This window comes from Phyllostomus discolor, chromosome X (assembly GCF_004126475.2).
Source record: "Phyllostomus discolor isolate MPI-MPIP mPhyDis1 chromosome X, mPhyDis1.pri.v3, whole genome shotgun sequence".
NCBI lineage: Eukaryota > Metazoa > Chordata > Mammalia > Chiroptera > Phyllostomidae > Phyllostomus > Phyllostomus discolor.
The window spans coordinates 75,344,486-75,367,837 of NC_050198.1; the positions used below are offsets into that span (position 1 = coordinate 75,344,486).

The window sequence follows — 23,352 nt, forward strand, 5'->3', positions numbered from 1 at the left end:
GACATCTTCTCCTGCTGGCTTATTATAGCCAGAGTTGTAGGTTGTGTCATTTGGTCTAAAGCCCTGAAGCTTCTCAGGACCCTTTTGGAATATAAATACTGGAGTGGTTGGGACCAAATGCTTAGGATGCCCTCTTACAGCCACCTCCCCTCATCACCAAAATGCAACGAATAAAGAATCTTCTCTTTAGAGTGTGATTTTAGGACTGTAATGTTGGTCCTCAGTCCTTTCTGGTCATCTTTCTCTCATATACTCCACTGGTTCTCAAACTTGATCATGTACCAGATCATCTAGAGGGCTTCCTAAAACAGACTGCCCCTCTCCCTTCCAAGTTTCTCAATTTGACAACCACTGTTGTAGGGAAAGCAAGACCAGTATATAATCACCCAATCAAAATTTATGAGGTGCCCTGGCTGGCACCATCCCGCAAAGTGAAAGGTCGCCGGTTCGACTCCCAGTCAGGGTGCATGCTTGGGTTGTGGATTAGGTCCCCAGTTGGGGTTGGGCGTTAGGCAACCAATTGATGTTTCTCTCACACATCGGTGTTTGTCTCCCTCTCTTTCTCCCTCCTTCCCTCTCTCTCTAAAATAAATAAATGAAATCTTAAAAAATAAAATGTATGAACTGAGGAGGAAGCAGGGGGTATAAACCATACAAAGGCAGGCAAGTCACCAACTGGTTCACAGTCTCACCATTATGAAATCTGTGAGGAATGACTTTTTAACTCTTTCATGCAAACCTCCTGGGAATGGTTTGCAAAACTGTACTTTGGGGAGTCATGTTGAACTGTTATGACAAAGTGGCAGTTGGACTACAAGTTGAACTGTAGGGCCCCTTCAACTCTGGTGATTATAAAATGGAAAAATGTTTTATCCTGGTTTGTCCCGAATAAGTGACATTTTCTTCTCCACCCCGATTAGTCCTCATCAGACAGTGCTCGTATCTGCATTATTGCACTTAGCATAGTCTTGGGTAAGTTTCATATCTGCCTGTCCTTATTCGGTAGTCACTCTGTGGCAAGGACTGTGTGATTTGCCTCTCTGCATCCTTCCCAGTGTCTGGCATACACAGCACATGCTCAAGAAAGCTTCAGAGGATTTCCAGTCAAAAGTTTGTATATGAAGTTGTGAGATACTTGCAACCTATCCTCACAGAACTGCTTCAAGGGTTTCAGAGACTACTCTGAGGGTCCTGTGTGACAGATGCCTTGCAGTTCATTTAGTAGAAGCCAGCAAAATGGCCTGTGCATTAGGACTTTCTCATCATGAGAGTTTTGTTTGATAATTGACTACTAGGGAATTCAACAGCACCACTGTGACTGGGAGGAATGAATGACTAGTCCTCTTCAGATGCTTAATTTATGAAGAGTTACCCCATTATTCCTTTATATATTACCATATAATTACAATTTGGTATTTCATGATATAGATACATTTGGGGGTTCTAATATTCAGATATTTGGGGGGTTTCCACACAACAGATGCTGGGTTTTTGACATATGCTATCTAAGCTAGTACAGCACCATGAAAACATTTAATGTTATAGCATAAACCTGTTTTCATGTTCTGAAAATTTGAATGCAGTGAATGTTCATATATAAACCCAATAAAATCTCATTAGTTTTTACTTAAATAGAGCAGGCTGATTTAATCCTACTCAGTTGGTCACTAGCCCAAATAAATAATACCTACCAAATGGGTAACATTAAAAGCAGCTGGGAGCACTACCCATCAACATTCTAGGACTCTAGGACAGGTGGTGCTATTGAAAATGCAGATAGCTTTTTAAGCAGAATTATTTTCCTCATGGCTAGTGATGTTTCAAGTAAAACAAAATGGGGGCACTCACCCTGAGGTAGGGTGGCTATTTTCCCATCTGCCCTGGTAATTGCTTGTCAAAAGTAGGCTTGCTTTAGATGCCTGAGATCCCCAAAGTAATGGGAAAAAGATCAAGTGTCTTGAAGCAATAAGAAAACTGACGATACAGTCACATTTTCAGGACTAAGTGCCAGTTTCCTTCATTTAGACACATGTTTATTTTTGTCCAGGATTTGAATCCTGAAATATTTGTCCTGTAAGCCCTTGCAACTCTTAAATAGTCTCAAGTTTGTTTTTTTTTCTCTTTCTTTTTTTGATTTGTTTTGTTTTTGCCTGTTTTACACATTGCACAAATGGTTTATCTTTGTAATCAGCCTTATGGGGATTTGGTAGCCTCATTAACCTTTCCTTTCACTTCTATGTGAGTCTGCCCTTCAAATAATGAAGTCATTAAATATAGGGAAAGTCTGTCTTGTTTGCTGTAGCCTGACCACAGATGACTTCCCTTTACAGAGGAAAAAAGCTGGCCTAACTCTGTACACACTGGTTCTAGCTCTGTCTTGCTAGTGGTCAACGTTATGGCTTTTCCTAAGAAACAAAATTATTCTTAGTCTCATCTATTTCTTATGGAAAGTGAAAATAATAGTTCTTCCTTATCCTATCTCCAGTCACCTCACAAAGACACTATAACAATAAAGTAACCCAATAAAAACACTGCCTTTTTCCCTGGCTGGCTAGCTGAGTTGGTTAGAGCACTGTTCCAATACACCAAGGTTGTGGGTTTGATCCCTGGTCAGGGCACATTCAAGAACCAATCAATGGACTTTCAGCCAAGATAGAGGCACAGGTAGACATACTGTGCCTCCTTGCACAACCAAAAGAAGGACAACAACAATTAAAAAACAAAAACCAACCAGAACTGACAGAAAATCGAACTGTGTGGAAGTCTGACAACCAAGGAGTTAAAGAAGAAACATTCATCCAGACCGGTAGGAGGGGTGGAGTTGGGCAGCAGGGCAGAGAGGACTCACAGCAAGGCTGCAGCTGGCAGACTGGGGCACTCCAGGCAGTGGCTGGTGGACCCTGAGGTCCCACATTTGCATGCAGATAAATCAGGCAAAACAAAGGGGGAGTGGAAACTCCTAGCTTCACAGGAAAGTTTGTTGGAGAGACCCACAGGGTCCTAGAATGTACACAAACCCACCCACAAGGGAATCAGCACCAGAAGGGCCCAATTTGCTTGTGGGAAGTGGGGGAAGTGACTGAAATCCAGCAGAGGGTGGAGCAAGCGCCAGTGTTCCCTCTTGGACCCTTTCCCCACATACAGCATCACAACCCAGCAACTGGGTGAACACCTAAGGCTCCACCTCTCACTACGTAACAGGCGCATCAAGAGAAAAAAAAATGGCCTAAAGGAAAGGACAGATCAAAGCTCCAGAAAAAATACAACTAAGTGACAAAGAGGTAGCCAACCTATCAGATGCACAGTTCAAAACACTGGTAATCAGGATGGTCACAGAATTGGTTGAATTTGATTGCAAATTAAATAAAAAAAATGAAGGCTATGCTAAATGAAATAAAGGAAAATGTACAGGGAACCAACAGTGATGGGAAAGAAACTGGGACTCAAATCAACAGTGTGGACCAGGAGAGAAAAAAGAACATCCAACTAGAACAGAATGAAGAAACAAGAATTCAAAAAAATGAGGAGAGTCTCAGGAACCTCCAGGACCTCTTTAAACATTCCAACATCTGAATTATAGGGGTACGAGAAGGAGAAGAGGAAGAGCAACAAATTGAAAACTTATTTGAAAAAAATAACAAAGGAGAACTTCCCCATTCTGGCAAAGGGAATAGACTTCCAGGAAGTCCGGGAAGCTCAGAGAGTCCCAAAGAAGTTGGACCCCAGGAGGAACACACCAAGGCACCTTATAATTACATTACACAAGATTAAAATTAAGGAGAGAATCCTAGAAGCAGCAAGAGATAAGGAGGCAGTTACCTACAAAGAAGTTCCCATCAGACTGTCAGCTGATTTCTCAAAAGAGACCTTACAGGCAAGAAGGGGCTGGAAAGAAGTATTCCAAGTCATGAAAGGCAAGGACCTACATCCAAGATTGCTCTATCCAGCAAAGCTTTCATTTAGAATGGAAGGGCAGATAAAGTGCTTCTTAGATAAGGACAAGTTAAAGGAGTTCATCATCACCAAGCCCTTATTATATGAAATGTTAAAGGGACTTATCTAAGAAAAAGAAGATAAAGAACACATGTACTAAAATGACAGCAAACTCACAATTGTTAACAACCACACCTAAAACAAAAACAAAAGCAAACTAAGCAAACAACTAGGAACAGGAATAGAACCACAGAAAGAGAGATCACATGGAGGGTTAGCAACAGGGGAGTGGGAAGAGGAGAGAGGGGGAAAAGGTACAGAGAATAAGTAGCATAGATGGTAGGTAGAAAATAGGGGGAGGGTAAGAATAGTATGGGAAAAGTAGAAGCCAAAGAACTTGTATGTATGACACATGGACATGAACTAAAGGGGGGGAATGTGGGTGGGAGGGGGTGTGCAGTGTGGAGAGGAGTGAAGGGGGTAAATGGAACAACTGTAATAGCATAATCAATAAAATTTATTTCAAAAAAATCAATGGACGCATGGATGGATGGATGAATGCATGGATGGATGGAACAACAGATTGATGTTTCTCTCTCTCTCTTTCAAATCAAGAAATAAATTAAAAATAACATTAAAAGGACTACTTTTAGAACTGACTTTTCAAATTATATTCAATTATACACCCTGATATTAAATGTATATAATATATGTATACATTTGTATAAATATTAAGTACATATGAATCAGGTGCTATGCCAGGTAACTTCCTTATCTTGTTTCATTTAATACTGATATAATCCTGAGTTGGTACAACTTTTAGCCCTGTTTTAAAAATGAGGGAACTGATTCAGAGAAGTTAAAAAACTGCTCAAAATAACACAGCTAAGTAAGTGGTGGAATGATAGGGCTTTTGACCTGGACACTAAAAGGCCTGAACTGTACACAGATCTTTCTTATGATGTAGAAAATGTGGCCAAAAATGAAAAGAAAGTGCTCACCTACAAAGATGGTGTTATCCAAAGGGCATCTTGTAGACATTTATCAACTGCCAAGCACTTTCTATGTGAAGGGTGTGTAGTGGAGATGTGATGCAGACACCGGCCTGCAGTGTCTGAGTCATTATGGATGAAATGAGACATTCACATGGACTACAGAGTCCAGTGGAAGAAAAGGGACAGCATGGCTTTTCTCTCAAGGGTAGCAAAAGCCGCAGCCTCCACCATGACAGGCCTTTATTTCTATCTCTGGGCACATTACATGATGGTCCTCATTTACTATGCACAGGTTGGCTTTTGGTGGTTACCTTTTATAGAAAATAAAGGAGCCAATGCCACTAATCACATCACAGAAGAGGGATATTTGTAAATGAAAAGGAAAAAGTAGTTGAAACGGTTACACTCATCCTTGGAAGGTTTAGCATGGATTTTAGGAAGTTACTTTGCAGTAAATGTCCTCAATTCAGGATGAGGGATTTTTTTAGCAAGAGCAAGACTCAAAGCGGCCTAGGCACATTGCAGGCCTGATTCCCTATGGGAGAACCTATCTGTGGGTGTGGGTCCTGTGCATCTTCGAGTGGGAGCTGGGCCCACGTCACGCAGAATGGTCTCCTACAGGGATGAGCTACAACATTATCATTTATTCTTTCTCCCCAAACATGCATTAATTCTTCCCTCTCTAGGGATACATTTAGATGATAGACCCAGCTAGAGACACTGCAAGCAAACTATAAGGCTAAGTAGTAGGTAATAAGGATTTGAGCCTTTCAAATTTCAATCCTAATTGAGCAGTAAGATGGGTAAAATATTAGGAAGTACCTGTTCACATGGAGATAAGTTGTAGATAGCCACTGGTATTACTAATCACAATTATTAAGCATCTCAGAACATCTGAGTTCCATTTATCACGAATAATCAATTGAACAGCTTTTTAAAGATTTGTGCTCTGATTCCTTTTTATTCTTCTTTGCTTAACACAGATGGCAGACACAAGGCCCGCAGGCCGAATCCAGCCCTCCACCTTGTTTTATCGGGCCCAGCACCGTTTCTACTCAGCTGTAGCACCGAGTTCTCGTTGAACTGTTAAGGAGTAGTTACATTTACACAGTCCTAAAATTACATTCAGCCCTTTGAAGGCAACCGTAAGGCTGATGTGGCCCCTGGTGAAAATGAGTTTGACACCCCTGGCTTAAGAGCATTTGTAAAGAAGTGAAAGTCACACATTCTTTCTTTTTGGTACCTCTAGGTGTTGACTGCTGATTTCAGGAGCTAGTCAGCACTATAAATCTTGGAACCTTCAGCAATTTGTAAGCTTTTTAAATTTGTCTTGAACACGTGTTTCCTGAACTACAGCATTAGAAAAAGCAGTTGTCTGAAAATCAGGAGATCCCGTCTTCACACACGTAACACCTTTCATATAAACGAGATCAAAGTGCTTTATTAGCAAGTAGCAACCATCTCACTTAGGACAACAACTGCAGAAGCAAAAAGCAAAGGCAGTTGCTCAGGAAAAGCAACATGGGAAGATAAAGGAACCATGAATCACAAGGAACCATGGCTGAAACAAGCCACACTTGGATTCCTTTCCCAAATGTGGGCAGGTCATGTGCAGTGCATTCATTCCCTTAGAAAGAAAGGTGAGCACAAGGCAGAGTTGTGGATGCTGATGCCTTAGACAGAGCTTTCCCTGGTCCTTAGTTTATTCAATTTATTCAGGAATTGTTGCAGTGTGTGCTTATCAGCCCCTTGTGGTGTACCTGCTATAATGTTTTCCAAGTTCCTGGATGAAAAATAAACAAAAATCTGCCACTAGCAAATAGATTTGGAGGTCCTTAACTAACAGATTCAGGAAAAAGTTAAACACAAAGCATATAGATTCACATTTGTGCTTCAGCAAAATCACAAATAATTATGTTATAGACCTTCTGGGAGATACCTGTTCATAGATGAAACTGCTAATTCCATGAATGCTTGCATACTGTAAGAACATTGTGCTTCCTTATAAATATTCTAAATTAAAAGCTTTTCTTACCTCTTTTTCATCATTCCAAATCAGTAAGTGGTTTCTATACATTTGACCTCTTTTAGGTTTGACACTAATTGATCAAGCTCTCTTATTTTGTTTTTTTGTTTTTTCTTTCATGACTAACAGTTTAGGTTTGTTGGTGATTTCTCTTTTAAGAGGTTACTCAGTTTTCCTGAGGTATTCAAATTTTCTCAATGCATTCCTGGAAGACAGGCACCCTATTCATTTACCAGTAAAATCTAGCATAGTAACCAGTATGCAGTAATTCCTTGAAAGGTTTGTCTTATCTTCCATTTCACACAATGCTGTGGAGTTTTAACTCAGTGGGTACCTAAAAATCACTGCCAGACTGTGGCTTGTGTGACAATGTATTGCATAAGGGTCCAGGTGGCAGTCATGCCAAGATCATTAACACAGGGATAAATGCTATGAGGTCTCTGCTCCAGTGTCACCTCCCAGAGAGGCTTCCCTGAACTACTCTAAAATGGTCACTCTTTGTCCCTGTTTTTTTTCTCACTTGACCATACTACCTGGCATTTGCCTTTTTCATTATCGCCAGTCTTCCTCACTAGACTATGGGGAAGCCACCCTGTCGGCTGTAGCCCAGAGACTAGGGCGGTGCCCACCACTGAATGAATAAATGAACCAAGTAAACATTGGAATGCTCATCAATCTGCAGAGTGAAATGATTGATCTTTCCCAATGTGCATTATCTTGAAAGAAACAGTCAGACCTATCATTAGAAATGATGCCAGAACATCGTTAATAGGAATTTTTTCATTGTGGTAAATGGGAATTTTTAAAATGATCGTTTTTCCCTTGAATTTATCTGTTTAATAAAAACCTTTCATACTGTAGAAAAATTATTTATAGCCCCAAATGTCAAAGGGTGAAACTTCTTGCAAACAGTTATGCTCCTCACTGTCCACATAAGCCTTGTATTTTTTCGCAAGTCACTGAAAGCCTCCTGTGTGTGTCAATTTTAGTAGTGCTTCTTGCTCACTGGAGTCAATTGGTTCCATCTCTGAGTTACTGCTGAAAACCTCCAGGTCAGTCTCACTTCTGTGACTATTCAATGACGTTGACTCATTTGCTAGAATATGTCTTGTCTTATAGCCATTTAGGTTACCTGTTTGCCCTCATCAGAGCAGTTGAACTTGATACCCCTTAGTTGATGAACTCCAAGCTCCTTTAGAAACCTGATGTCCCATAATCCACAGAATTTATTGCCATTTGCAATTAATTTAATCATTTATGTATTTACTTGATGTTTTGACTCCATTTGCCATTAGATGTAAGGGGTGTTTGGTGAATAAGGGGACACTATTTTTTTTTTTTTGTTTACCACCATCTACCCAGTTCCTAGCACAGAATGGGTAGTCAAGAAATATTTGCTGAATAAAGGAGTGAATACATATCCTGATAATTTTATAAAAAAAGACTTGGTATCAGGATATTATGTTACATTAGGGATAGCAGAGGACTTTGGTCTTTCTTCCAGAGGCTAAGTCTGCAGTTACTCTGGAAATACTAACATTTGAATAAAATACATATTTTAAAAAAAACAGTAATTAGTATCTGTCAAGTATGGTTATTCTTAAGTCCTTGTCTGTACTCAATAGCAGCAGCTTCTGTGGCAATAACCATCTTCTTGCAACCTTCTCCGTAACCTCAGTTTTGATTCAATAACTTGCTTTGCTATTCACAAGATATAAAATGGCATAAATTCCCAGCTCAGCTAAGTGCAGAAAAGCATGTTTTATTAAACAAGTTATGATAAGTAATTATGGCTGTTAACAGGTATCATGAAGAATCAGGAGACTGAATCAAGATTTTATTATTGAGTGGGGTGCAGTAAAGGAGAGGGACAGCTTGGGTAAGTAAGAGTTTGCCAAGGATTGCATGCTTAAGGCATTTGTGGTACCTGGATTTGTTTGGGGGTGATCATCTGTGGTTTTCTCATGAGACAGAATAATGATGCAGACCGAAGTGAGCCAGTTAATGGCAGTCTTCCCACTGGCTTCCTGATAATGCTCTTCATTTTCTAATTTTTTCTCAGTTCCAAATTTTGGTTATCTAGCCCACTGAAGGCAAAGAGGATTACTGCTTATACAAAGTTATAAATGATGTCAATTATGGGCAGGCTCTGACAGTGGTGACATGCCTCATAAATTAAAAAAAAGAATACTTTCTTAATGGTATATAATCACTTCATCTTTTAAGAATCTGTTCCTGCACTATTTGGAGAACAGTAATCTTACCTTTAGTCTGGTTGTACATTTGGGAATTGACTTATTAGAGGTCCTAATATGGTCTTTGTGCTCTAGGCAACCAGAATGTTTCTTTCCTTAGCAAATATGAGAAGAGCACTTTAATATCACTACAACTAAGCTGCTCATTCATTCAATCATTTTTCTTTCCTATTTTTTGCCAGGTACTGTTTTAGGATCTGGGAAAACAATGTTATGGTAAAGATGGCCATGAATTCTTTGATACTTCTGTCATCAAGAGGTGGGATTTATGTCCTTTCTTCTGAATCTGGGCAAGCTCTGTGACTACTTTGCCTAATAGTATATAGCACAAATATGACTGTTAATACTCCTGAACCCAGGCCTTAAGAGACTTGCATCTTCCATTTCTTGTCTCTTGGAACGCTCCCTCTCAGAGCCCTGATCTACAATATAAAAGCTCTGACAAACCCAAGGCTGGCTGACATGCTAATATGAAGCCCAAATAAAGAGTCTGCTGTAGAAAGGGTAATTCCTGGCTGTTATCAAGCTGTTCCAGCCCCTGGCTGTATGAGTTATCTCAGCCAAGAGCCCAGACATCATAGAGAAGAGACAAACCATCCTGGCTCTACCCTCTCTGAATTTCTGACCCACAGAATCACAAAATATAATAATAAAAATTGTTTCAATCTATCGTGTTTTAGTTTGCTACAAAGTGATAATCAAAACAAGGAGAGAACAAATCAGACTTGGTTCTTGTCCTCACAGATCTTAAGATTGAGCAGTCAAAATAATTCAGAGCTACTGTGTTTTGCTGTGTATAAAGCACATCCATGTTCTTGACCCAAACTTTCAGGAAAAAAGTCTTTCTTTTTAATTTTTTAACTCATTTTTTTAATATTTGTAAATATATTTGGAAACAAAACCAATTACCATATTCCAGGGTATTATTTTGCATATGGACATCACTATTGCTTTCTAGAGTGACACTTTTAATGCATAAACATAAATAAGAAAATTAAAAACATTTATAGAGATATAGAATTAGTACTACCCATGTATAATGTGAATCTTTATTTTTCCCTAAAAAATTTGGGCAAAAGAGTGCACATTATACACAGCAAAATACGGTAATGTTGGATATCCTGGTGTGGTATAAGAAATTGAAATGTAGCAGCTTAATGAAAACTGTGTAGATGAAACCTACCATCTTGTTTATCCTCTTCATTTTGTAGCCCATTAACAGCATTGTTATGTGCTTAGTGCTGTACTAACTTTGGTCCCAACTTTAGGACTTTTCTACCTAAGGGTACACCTTCTACCAGGAATGGCACAAGAGGCTGCTATGATTGCACCCAGCAGCATTGCTGTCAATTTTCAGATCTTTAACATGTTCTTAAAACTTACTCTAAGTGATAAACACAATATTCAGATGCTTCTCAACATACACATCCTTCTCATAGAAAGTGAATATTTTGCCTTTACTATGGTGGGACCTGGATTATCTGAAGTCATGATTGATGGGATGTAAGATTTCTATAGGTTAAACTCTGTTGCCCTGGGGGGAGTTTTTTAGTCTAAGGTGTGAGGCAAACTTATTCACGAGGTATACACAAGTACCCTAGTAAACTAAAGGTGAAAACATAATTTCATTAATGTGATTTTTATAATAGTTCATGTTCAGAGATAACTTCTTTCTCTTCTTAAATCAACATAGTAAAGGTTCAAAAATTCAGTGAAAAGTTGATTGGATTTCTACAAGACTCTCAGGGAAATAGATCAGAAAGAAAAGAAGCAAACACTTGAGGTCTTTCCAAGGACTGCTATAGGAGCTGTGTAGTCCAGAGGTTACAAAGTGAAATGCCACCAGGGCCAGGCATGACACCGAAAGCAAGGGAAGTGAGCCAGGTGTCAGAGAAACAATGAGTAGTGAGTCAGAGAGGCATGTCACATCCCATACAGAGGGGCAGCTGGGTCTCAGCTCCAGGGTACCTATGCCATGCTTGTGGGCCCGAAGATGCCACACTTTGTAAATTTTTTAGAAAAAGAAGACATTCTGATTTTTCTGTTAGACCTCCTAATTTTGAAATGTTGGGCCAAATGAAATACATCTGTGGGCTTATATTAAGCAATCTCTGATGTCGACACTTGACATGGATGGATGTGGAGATCAGCCTCTTGTGGCTGCAAAATAAACAAATGAGTTTGGCCAGACCTTGCTGTCAGTGGTTTCACTAACCCTGATAGGATTTTGTTTTTTAAATGCACTTCTCCATTAGTGATGGTGAGTGAAATGTCTGGCTTTGCAAATTACTACTGGCATTTAGTTTAATGTACTCTTGTTTTTACATATTTATAAAAACCTTTTACATTATTAATAGTGATTAAATGCTTAGACACTGAAGATCAATAATGTTTCTGTTCACCTATTTACATTATTAAAAAGTAATAAGTCATACAGAGCACACAGAATATGTGGTTTACTCTATAGTCATATTTGGAGGAAATTGAAAAAAAAAAGAGACATTCAGGCTACAGTAGGGTAAAATGTGTTTAGCAAAAATCGGTAATTGAGTTGCACTCATTAGAGACAGCACTGTGGGCAGGGTGCGTGTTCACAGCAACAGTGCACTATCACGGGGCACAGGGGCACACATTCCGTGTGCTTCACATGCCAGTGCAGCAAGTTCAGAACAAGGAAGGCTAGTCTCACTTGGATGCACAAGGATGAACAGTTCTTTAACCTTTACATGTCCTTGCAACAGTTAGTTCCCTGTGTGCCATCGTGTTTAGCCCTAGGGCCTTCTGATGGTGGCAACACTCAGCAGCGAGTCATCTGTGTGGGTCATGTTTTGCCAGCAGGCAAATAAGCCCCTTGGCAACACATTTTCATCTGCCCACCAGCTATTTCTCAATTACACGGCAAATGCAAACGTGCAGAATGCTTCACCTGATTATGGCACATAGTGTTCTAGGTCTGTGTGAGGAGAACCACTGCACAGTCAGGGATGCTTTAGGGCCATAAGTCTTTTCAAGGTCCACTAGTCTAGCCTTCTAAGTAGCCAAAGTGGCTCAACCTAGTGGTTTACAGTCAGCTCTCAGTATCAATCTGCTTGGGTTCAAATCTTGACTATGACACTCAGTGGTTGTAACTTGAGACAAAAGACATAGCTGGCATCTCAGTTTTTGTTTTCTCACCTGAAACGTAGGGCTAGTAACACTGTCTACCATATCAGGTTTTTTGTACAATTAAATGAGGTAGCATATGTAAAAACTTAGTACAAGACCTGACACATAGTAAGTGCTCAATAACAATTTACATGTAGCAGAAGGCCCACTTATCAGTCATTCAACTGTGTTTTCCTACCAAGAAGAAGTTCGTTAGTATGGGTTTGAAGTTTGTAAATAATGTCATTGAAGTGCATTAAATTGAACTGGATTTTTAAATATCACTCAGTTACTAAATGTCTTGTGTTGACCCAGATGCCATTTGTCTAGTATAAATTAGATCCAAGTCACTTGGGCTTATTTAAGGACAAGTGGAAATTGGGCAGCTGTGCTATAATGGAAAGGTTACAAGATTTACTATAATCCAGACTTGCTGGCTTTGGCAACTTATTTATTCTCTGTGAACCTCAGTTTCCTCATATATAAAATACACCAATACAGATACTACTTTGCAGGAACATTGTAAGGTTAAAAGAAAATAATGCATGTCTGCGTGTTCTACAAGCTAACACGTATGTAGAATTAAGAGCTTGTGACTATTTTTATTTACATATGTGATCAGAGTTGGAAATATTTTACCCAGAGTAACACTACATGTGTTGATTTTTAGAGAAAATACTTGACTTGTCCTCAACTATTTTCCTTGGAAAAGGCCCGCACCTTTTCTGACAGATTAGATATGTCTGTAATAACTGAGACCACTGGATGGAGGAGACCTGTCATTCTAAATTCAAATGTGACTTGCAGAGCCAAATGATAACTTGCAACATTTTACAAAAGAATGGAGAAAACTCATCAAACCAGGAGGAGGAGAAGGGCATTAACCACCACTGCAAGTAATAGGTTTGTTCACTCTGTGAGCGGATGGCAAGCGCTGCTGAAGCATGAAGCTGAACGGCAGGGGTTGAAGTTTCTTCTCACTTTTGGAAGTTTATTGCTCAAACGCCCTGCTCTGGGTCATAATGACTTGTCTCTTGTCTCTCTCAGGCCCTGACTTTCTCGCTTTACTTGAGTTCAGTGAGTCTTTTAATATAACTCCATGTCATCGAGGTTGTTATTTCTTTTACTGCTTTTTCTTTTTGGACTGACTTTTCCCTAAGCATGGAAAAACTATAGAGTGGATGAGCTACCATTACCTTATATAGGAAAATGGGAATCATGGCTGGTTTTGGTTCCCTTTGTTCCTCTGGTGAACATTAAATAAGTCTCCACCACCTAAATAATGGCTTTGACTATAGCCCACTAGAAAGTTTCCCCAGAGTTGTTATGGAGCTGGGAGAAATGCTTCAAAACGGGAATGGCTGAGTCTCTTGAAAGAAGGCAAGCTTTGTCTAGATCCCTAGGAAGAAAAGGCCTTTGTTATCAATGGCCTGGCATTTTGGTCTGGGGTTCTGTCAGAGACCTACAAGGTCAGAAATGCACAATAAGAAAAATAATGAGTAAAGTTTATGTTTCAGTAGCAGTTCTAGTACACAATCTGGGGGAAGGATACTGAGTATTTTAAATTTCCATGCATATTTTCCCCCTTTTCTTCTGTGCATAGGTCAAAACTGAGCTTTAGTTTGCTTAGATTGTCACTGATATCAATATAACCTTTTGACTGAGTTTTTCCTGGGGACTGATACCACCCAATAGGATGTAACTGAGTAGGTGGGGTGTGGACAGAAGCTCCTGGACAAATAGTGTCCATGTTTATTTTTTACACTCCTGTTTGCAATAGTCTAGAAGCTAGTGAAATATCAGCTGGTGGAATGAACAAAGGAGGACACATTTAAAAGACTAGAAATGTTGACTTCAGTGACTTACTTATATCTAGTGCTAATTAGTAAAATATGTCATTGCTGAAGATGAAGCCAAGAATAACAATGAGCAAATTCAGATTATTACACTTCAAATAAGTAAGCAATTAAAAAAAATCTTCACCTAACAAGTTGGACTTTGGTCTTGGGTCTTTAGTGACAACTCACGCATTTGAACTTTCATAGAAAGATTTTCACAAGTCTTCCATTTCATGTTAGGAAGTCCAATTTACCCAGCTCTTTCATAAGGAAAAAATTTTACATCATGGAATAAAACTTACAGTTTAGCTCTTGAAATTCAAGTTTTCAAAGGATCAATGCAGAATCTAAACTATGAGTTTGCAATTATATTTCCACCTGTTTTTGTCATTAAAACACCCATTAATACTTCACTACAAATAATACACATCGTGTGTGTGTCTTTTAGGATACAGAATCTCTAGAAATGAGTTCTCTCCCGTAACTAACCAGTAAGGACTTAGGCATTCCAGATAAGCCTAAAAAAGATCGGTGTGGAATGGGTGGAATGGGAAGTAACCTGATCTTTAGAAGAGATCTTTCACAGTTCAGGACAAACATGACCATTGTTCATTAAAGAGTAAAATAAATACACATATACCTGCTGTCAAATGAAATCTCTGGAGGGATGACATGAGTGCTGTCCTTGCCAATGAGGAATTTGATTCGATCATAGAAGAGTCTTGAAGTGTGCTGAGAGAAGAGGGGTTGGCTTTGCTGAATGAGGTCAAGAGGATCTGGTGAGCCCTGACACAGAGGACTTACATAACAGTTGCTTTGTTGACAACAATCAGGGTCCACACAGTCTGTCAAACCATCTGAAAAAAAAATAGTGTTGCGATTTAGCTGCAAAATAAGCAACAGAGTTTAAAATGGGCACAAATGGAGAAAGATGTAGAATACAGCCAAAGATAACTGTATGTGACTTTAGAATCTATGAAATTCCATTTTGAATGAATTATCACTCACTCTGAGTTTATATGGCAAATCAGTAAAACTCAAACTGTTTTGTTTATGAATCCTTTCATAAATTTTCTAGCATTTGGGGGCTGTATTACATTGTTCAGCATTTGGATAGAGTATCTGTGAGACAGTACTTTTTAGAAGTTTCCTTTTTCTTCAACAAGATCATCCTCCAGCCTAGCAACTCTCCCTTACAATTATTTTTAATTTCTCACACCATGGACAATTAACAAATGCTTGCCAATCTGACTTTGTTGGTAATTTCATAAAATTCTCCTATTATTTTTATATACTAGTAATTTTCAAAACAGAAATTGCTATTCTCGTGGTGACTAAGTATCTAGAGCAGGGCTGTGATTTCCAAATGTGTAGTCAATTAACTGGGATTTTATTAAAGATGCCTATTCTGGAGCCCCACCTATTGAGTCAGAATTTCTTCAGAGCTCAATATTATGCATACTTAATCTGGGTGATTCTGAAGCACACTAAGTTTCAGAAGTGCTTTTTAGGGAATTTGTAAAAGAAACTAGAGCTTACTTGTTCCTAATAGCAGTTATGGATTTGATGCAAACACCACTAAACCTCAGGTATATGAATGGGATGAGTCACTCTCTTTCATTCCCTAGGCCTTCACCATTCACTCCAGATTCCTGAATCTAGTTATCCCAAGAAAAAAAATCACATAAAGGCTTCATTCTTTTTTTTTAAATAGCATTCAGTGTTTATTTTTTAAAAAATATTTTACTTGTTCATTTTTAGAGAGAAGGAAAGGTAGGGAGAAAAATAATTGATTGGGTGTCTCTTGCATACACCCCAACCAGGGACTGAACCTGAAGCCCGGGCATGTGCCCTGATGAGGAATTGTACCGGCAACCCTTCGCTTTTTGGAATAATTCCCAACCAATGGAGCCACATAAGTCAGGGATAGGCTTCAATCTGATAGAGGAATGATGTGGGACACATGGGTTCCGGGAGAAGAGGAGACTATTGAGAATAGGATAGGTGCAAGAGACTGATTATATCAGGTATTTGGGGAAGCAAAGAGTTTTATAAAAAGATCCTTTTCCTGTTTCCAGGAGCTCAGAGCTTATTAGGAGAAATAGGTGACTAAAACAGCTCACTTATACTAGTTAAAATGCAGGAAGTGTTGTAAGAGAGTTACACTCAAAGAGTAATTAAGTGAGCATTACGGACACTTCATAACAAGAGTAAATATAGAGATGCTAATCTTCTTGGAATGTGGTGGAATATGGAGGTTCAGACGGAGCACGGGCTCCTGAGGCTGATGATGAAAGTTCCTGGCACTGGTTTCATGCAGCTCCTGTGCTTGCTCTCTCTGCTTCACAGGGCTGCTCCTGCCGAGCCAGAGGGCGATGTACCACAGCTGGGGGCAATGAAAGCCAGGAACACCAGGAGAGTAGGCGTTTGGAACAATAGCCCTAGGGCACCCGGGAAATATTTTTCCCCACATGCGGTCCTTTCAAATTCCATGTACCATAGACACTACTTTGATTTAAAATGCAGTTTGCTTCTTTCTTGCTTTCCCTGTTTGTTCAGTGTATTTCTGCCCTGATTTCCACTTCTCTGCATATATATTTCTTTTTCACCGACGACTACTGTGGATTTGTTTCAGTAAGAAGTCCCCTTCTGCTCTCCTTTCTCTCCTCATTCAGCAAATTATATTAACAGATTTTCTATAGATCTTAGATGCCACCACCACCTCTCTCACCAATCCGTTGTTCTCAGTTTCCTGTTAGCACAAGACCTCTAAACTCTGCTAATTAAACATCTGCATGCACTGAGAAGCTGGCAAAAATATCAGGCTGATTAAAAGAGTTCTCTGATGTTTGGAATTGGTGCACAACATACTACACAATGAAAAACTGCTGTTTGAATGGGTAGTCACGTTTATCTTTCAATTGGTAAAAAATGCACTAGTAATAATCAGATTGGGCAGTCACAGGTTTCAACCCGTCAACCACACAATTCTAACTGACTTGTGAAAAGAAATAGATTCGAAATAAATAGCAATGCCCACATGATTTTCAAAACTGGATTCTAAACTAACTAAAAAATTGGGACTCACATTCTCATCTAGTTACGTGCTATAAATTCCAAGCAAATGGTTCATATTTAATAACTGCCTATGACACAGGGTTGACCATCTAAGACCTCTGTTTTCTGAGAGAACAGCAAGAATTCTGTTGACTAGAAAGTCCACAAGCTAGCAAACCAGTAATAGCATGAAACCCCTAAATAATAACTCATAGGTAATCCTGGTACATGGGCCAAGTCCTACCTACCAATTATCACACAGGATAACAGCTCATACAGTATGTCTAGACTGTTACAAAGAAGTGCAAATGACAGTCACACTGCATGTGTGGGTTTCCTTCAGCTATTAACGGTTCTTTCATTATCCTGAAATGGAAGTTGTGGCACCCTCCTGACAGCCAGGCTCAGGGTGTCAGATATGGGCATGGCAAATGTTAACTGATTTTGCTTTTAGGGCCTGTTCCCTTTAAAATTTAAAGCTAGCCAGAGAGAGGGAAGTTGAATGGTCTTAAAAGACTAAACATGGCATTCACTGATCCCAGCTTTGCCAACCAGTTAGAGACTATGCTGGTTGGCCCAGTTAGGGCTGATGAAGATCAAGGACCCTGGTTTCTTCTGTACATGATCAAGTTGTTCACTATTAAACTTTTACCTATGACATGTATGCCCTTGGTTGAAAGATTGGACGAGGGTATATATGTGATACATTGAAAACCCATATTTTCCTAATCCTTAAAATGAATTTGCAGATATGCATCTTTTCAGAAACAGCACCCATATCATCGCCTTGATAAAAATGGACAGCTAGTTCTTGGTAGGGTGTCCAAAAGGATTTGGAAACATGCATAAATTACCTAATATTTGCCAGGTATGACACTAGGTACTTCCACATTATTATTTCAACTAATCCCTGAAAAAACCTTGTTAGGTAAGCATTCTCATTTCCATTCTACAAATAAGGGAGGGGAGGCTACGTGTGGTTGCATGGTTGGAAGAAACATGACAGTCATATCACATCCAGGGTTCTGACTACAAATCACATGTTCATCATCGTCATCTATCAGGGGAGTCCAACCTTTTCCCGTCTCTGGGCCACACTGGAAGAAGGGTTGTCTTGGCCCACAAATTAAATGCACTGCAATACGTAATCACCAAACAAATTTCATGTTTTAAGTAAATTTATGATTTTGCATTATGCCATAGGTTGGACACTCCTGCAAGAAGTATTACTAGTACTAAGCTAGGCTCCAAGACTTCCAAGCACCTGACTAATTAATGGAGCTATTTAAAACACTTGACAGGGTTGCCATCAAAGAACCAGGCTATTCTGATTCTATCTAATCTTGACCATGCCACTGACAATCCATAGGATCCTGGAAAAATCAGCCCAATTGTTGGCTTCTCTTGTAGATGAGTTTCCTCACCTACAGGATGAGGATAATAAAGATATCTGCCCTGTACAGTTGTTGTAAAGATCACATGCTATAATAATCACAAAGAGCTTAGTACAGTGTTTAGAATGTAGCTAGCAGTCTTGATAAATGTTAGCTATTGCTATTAACCAAATTCTGGGCTGTGCAGACTAAAAGAGAATCTAAGGATAGTGTCCTGGGGGTAGATGCCAATGGTCTTCAGTGGCAGCTTACAATGTTCAGACTCACTCCTATTGAAGTTGTTTTATCACTGGCCAGAAGGCAATGAACTTTTGTGTAGCATATTCAGTTTGTTGGAATGTATTCATTTTGTGAACTCTGCTTGGATAGGTTGTCAGACAGGTAGGATCCTAAGTGGTTCTAAATAGACACTAATGCCACAGTAAATCTTTTTTTCATTAAATTTGACAAATTCAGAATATGTTATCATTTGGACAAGGGCTAGACTGAAGCTTAACCTTTTCAGCATCTGTAGGCTAGAGGGTCTGCCAAGCAAATTAACAGTGAAAAAGATACTGAAGGGCTGCTTATTCCAGTGACTCAGTTAAACAAAATCTTAGGCATTTTAGAAACCCATAAACCATGGACTGACGATAAATCAGATAAATCATTCATAAATGTTTACCACAGAAGGCCCCCTACTTGGCACTCCAGTTAGCTTAGTTGTTGTTATATGCATTAAAGATAATATGACTCTACTTCCTTTGGAAATAGCCTGTAGTTCATTTTTATCTATTCAGACTGACTTTCACCCTGGAATTTTGCTATATTAGTAAAAAGAAAGTGGCAGAGGCCCAAGTGCACTCAGGATTTGACCTGCTCACAGCATTGTTATTGCTATAACCACATGCAACTTACTTTTTCTGTAAGGAAAGTAAATTGTTTTTTTATGCCAGTAATATTCATGTCCTCCTGGTCCCCACCTGCTACCAATAGCTTCCCACATCACTCACAGTAAAACCCCTGTCCTGACAATACTTACTGACCAGACTTACTTCCTCACAGTCTGGTTTTTCACTCTCTCCCTCTCATCTCTCTTACCTCTCATTAACCTGAAGCCTCCTTCCCACTATTCCTATGCCTGGAATGTTCTCTCCATTAGCAACATGGATCACACCTGACCTCTTTAAGTCTTTACTCAAATGCCACATTTTGGTGAGGCTTTCTCTGACCACCTTATTTAAAATGTCACCCCTCTCCCACACTCCCTTATCCTTTTTTCCCCTGCTTTAAAAATTTTTTCCTCATCACATTTACCACCTTCTATCATACTACTTTTTACTGGTTTATTGTCTGCCTCTCACAACTAGAATGTAAGCTCCATGAAAGTATGGATTTAGTTTTTGTTTTATTCATTATTATTTCCTCAACAATTAGAACAGTGCCTGGCTCAAAGTAAGCATTTATTAAGTAAATATTTAAGTAAATAATTAAGTAAATATTAAGTAAATATTTATTGCATGAAAAATGTACTCATGTCCTAAAAGTTCGATTTCTCTGACATTTGTAAATTACCTAGTGCTAATATCCTGCTAATACATCAAAGTATATTATCAATAGATTCTTCATTGATATCACACCTTTATTACACACTTTAAATTGCTGTGTTTCAATGATCTCATTTCTTTTCACCATTGACAAGTAGGCAGATGCCACGTCTCGCTAGCCTTGGTTGATTCATAATGTGGCAGATCCAGTCAGAGTGGTTAACTGAGTTACAGGGTTTAGATGTTCCAACTTTCACTTGTATCTGAATCACTTGGCAATTTAGGCTCTTATAACTATGTGATGATCCTTTAACAAATGGATACTTGAAAATGAGGGGGTATGGTCAGAAGACAATACTTAGAAATATGCTTTCTGATGCTAGGTCTGATGCCAAATCTTAAAAATAAATGTGGAGAGGGTGTTTACTCCTTAAACAGAGCAAATGTTATCAATTCACTGTTCCTCCTATTTTCTTTTCTTTTTTATTAAACACTGCAGCATGCTAGTGACATTCAAAACATTAAGCTTATTGATCCATGAGCTTATACGTGGTCATAATTCACCCATGGTGCTGATTTCCACATCTAGAAATACTACATCATAAAACAGGCTTGCAAATAGCTATTGTTCTTAATGAATGGTGACTTATTACAAAGAATGATTCCTGGAACATCATTCTCTTTTAGGTAATTAACTTATTGATTTTTACCAGTGAATATAACTATGGACCACTGGAAGAGTTCATACCAGGGAAGCTTGGACAAGCATGTGACAACTACTTAAGAGATCAGAGGGAAAAAGGGTCATTTGGATTAAACACTCTTATTCTGAATCTTTTAAATTTCCTCGACAATTTTTCCAGATAAAATCTAAGGGATGATGCTCCCACAAACTGAGCTATGCTGGCCAGGTCCAAAAACTTCTCTTGCTTGTCATTTTCTCTCAGTGCCAGACATAATACTTGGCACAAAGTAGTAATGAATAAATGAAACACTGGGTATACAACGCTGTATGTTTCCCTGAAAGGAAAACATTTTAGCCAAACACGTGAATCAGTGCTATCCAATAGAACTTCCCCCAATTACAGGAATGCTCCAGACCTGCACTAATACTGTGGTCATTAGCCTCATGTGATACTGAGCACTTGAGATGTGGCTAGTACAAATGAGAAACTGAATATATAATGTTATTTAAGATAAATTAAAATAGTCACATGTGACTAACGGCTATATAGCCGGTAGTACTGATTGTGATATCTCCAAGTAGTTGGATATTGGGTGGTCTATACACTTACCCAAACAACATCAAGAAATTAGATATTTTTATGAAGTGCACTTTACCATTTGTTTCCTATTGTTGTTTTTTTCCTTGCTTTTTTATCTTTAATGTCCTTTCCCATTTTGAGATCTGTCCCTGACATTGTCTTCTAATTGTGTTGGAGTTTCCTTGTACCTTTAACTCATTAATCAGCTGGAGTGTTTTTATTTATCTTATATTTTGGAATATGGTATGACTTGAAAATCTAGGGTTCTTTTCTTTTTTTTTTAAATATATTTTATTGATTATTCTATTACAGTTGTCCCATTTCCCCCCTTCACTCCCCTCCACCCTGTACACCCTCTCCCACCCACATCCCCCCCTTTAGTTCATGTCCATGTGTCATACTTATAAGTTCTTTGGCTTCTATATTTCCCATACTATTCTTACCCTCCCCCTGTCTATTTTCAACCTACAATCTATGCTACTTATTCTCTGTACCTTTTCCCCCTCTCTCCTCCTCCCACCCTCCTATTACTAACCCTCCATGTGATCTCCATTTATGTGGTTCTGTTCCTGTTCTAGTTATTTGCTTGGTTTCTTTTGGTTTTGCTTTAGGTGTGGTTGTTAATATTTGTGAGTTTGCTGTCCTTTTACTATACATGTCTTTTCTTTATCTTCTTTTCTTAGATAAGTCCCTTTAGCATTTCATAAAATAAGGGCTTGGTGATGATGAACTCCTTTAACTTGACCTTATCTGAGAAGCACTTTTTCTGCCCTTCCATTCTAAATGAGAGCTTTGCTGGATAGAGCAATCTGGGATGTAGGTCCTTGTCTTTCATGACTTGGAATATTTCTTTCCAGCCCCTTCTTGCCTGTAAGGTCTCTTTGGAGAAATCATCTGACAGTCTGATGGGAACTCCTTTGTAGGTGACTGTCCCCTTATCTCTTGCTGCTTCTAGGATTCTCTCCTTCATTTTTACCTTGGCTAATGTAATTATGATGTGCCTTGGTGTGTTTCTTCTTGGGTCCAACTTCTTTGGGGCTCTCTGAGCTTCTTGGATTTCTTGGAAGACTATTTCCTTTGCCAGAATGGGGAAGTTCTCCTTTATTATTTGTTCAAATACGTGCTCAATCTGTTGCTTTTTCCATTCCCCTTCTGGTACCCCTATAATTCGGATGTTGGAACATTTGAAGATGTCCTGGAGGCTCCTAAGCTTCTCCTCATTTTTTTTTGAATTCTTATTTCTTCATGCTTTCCTGCTTGGTTGTTTCTTTCTTCCTTCTGGTCCACTCTATTGTTTTGAGACCCAGTTTCCTTCCCTTCACTATTGGCTTTCCGTGCATCTTCCTTCGTCTCTTCTATGGTAACCTGCATTTTTTCATCTAATTTGTGCCCCAAATCAACCAATTCCATGAGCTTCCTGATCACCAGTGTTTTGAACTGTGCATCTGATAGATTGGCTATTTCTTGGTCACTCAAAAGGATGAGTCCTGGGGGACTGATCTGTTCTTCTGTTGGACACATGACTCTCTCCCTGTCTCTCCTTTTTTTTTCTGGTCTGGTCACCCTTGTTATGGTGAGGGGCGGAGCCTTAGGTGTTCACCGAGGCTGGGCACCCCAGTCGCTAGATTGTGACGTTATATGTGGGGGCAGGAGTGGGGACAGGAGGAAACAATGGCGGTAGTTCTGTTCTCCTGGGATCACAGTCCCTTCTCTGGGATCCTGGGTTGTGAGCTCTGCCCTGGTCCACAATCGCTGCCTCACTGGGTCCGCCAGCTGCTTGCGTACTCAGGGTCCGCCGCTGCGATCTTGCGCGCCCCGGATGGCTTACGTGCCGACTTTGCGCCAAGTTCTCCCTGACCTCCGTGCGCTGCCGACCTGTGCCCGCCCGGCTCCTCCTCTCCATTCGCCCTACCAGTTTG

General features: G+C 39.4%; 1 protein-coding gene across 1 annotated transcript in view; it reads right to left on the reverse strand.

The window, feature by feature from the left end:
* TENM1 (teneurin transmembrane protein 1) overlaps positions 1-23,352 on the reverse strand; it is a 375,964-nt gene that overhangs the window by 153,896 nt on the left and 198,716 nt on the right. Inside the window, exon 12 of the mRNA XM_028522241.2 lies at positions 14,832-15,048. Coding sequence (XP_028378042.2) covers positions 14,832-15,048 — 217 coding nt within the window. The remainder of the gene's footprint in view (positions 1-14,831; positions 15,049-23,352) is intronic.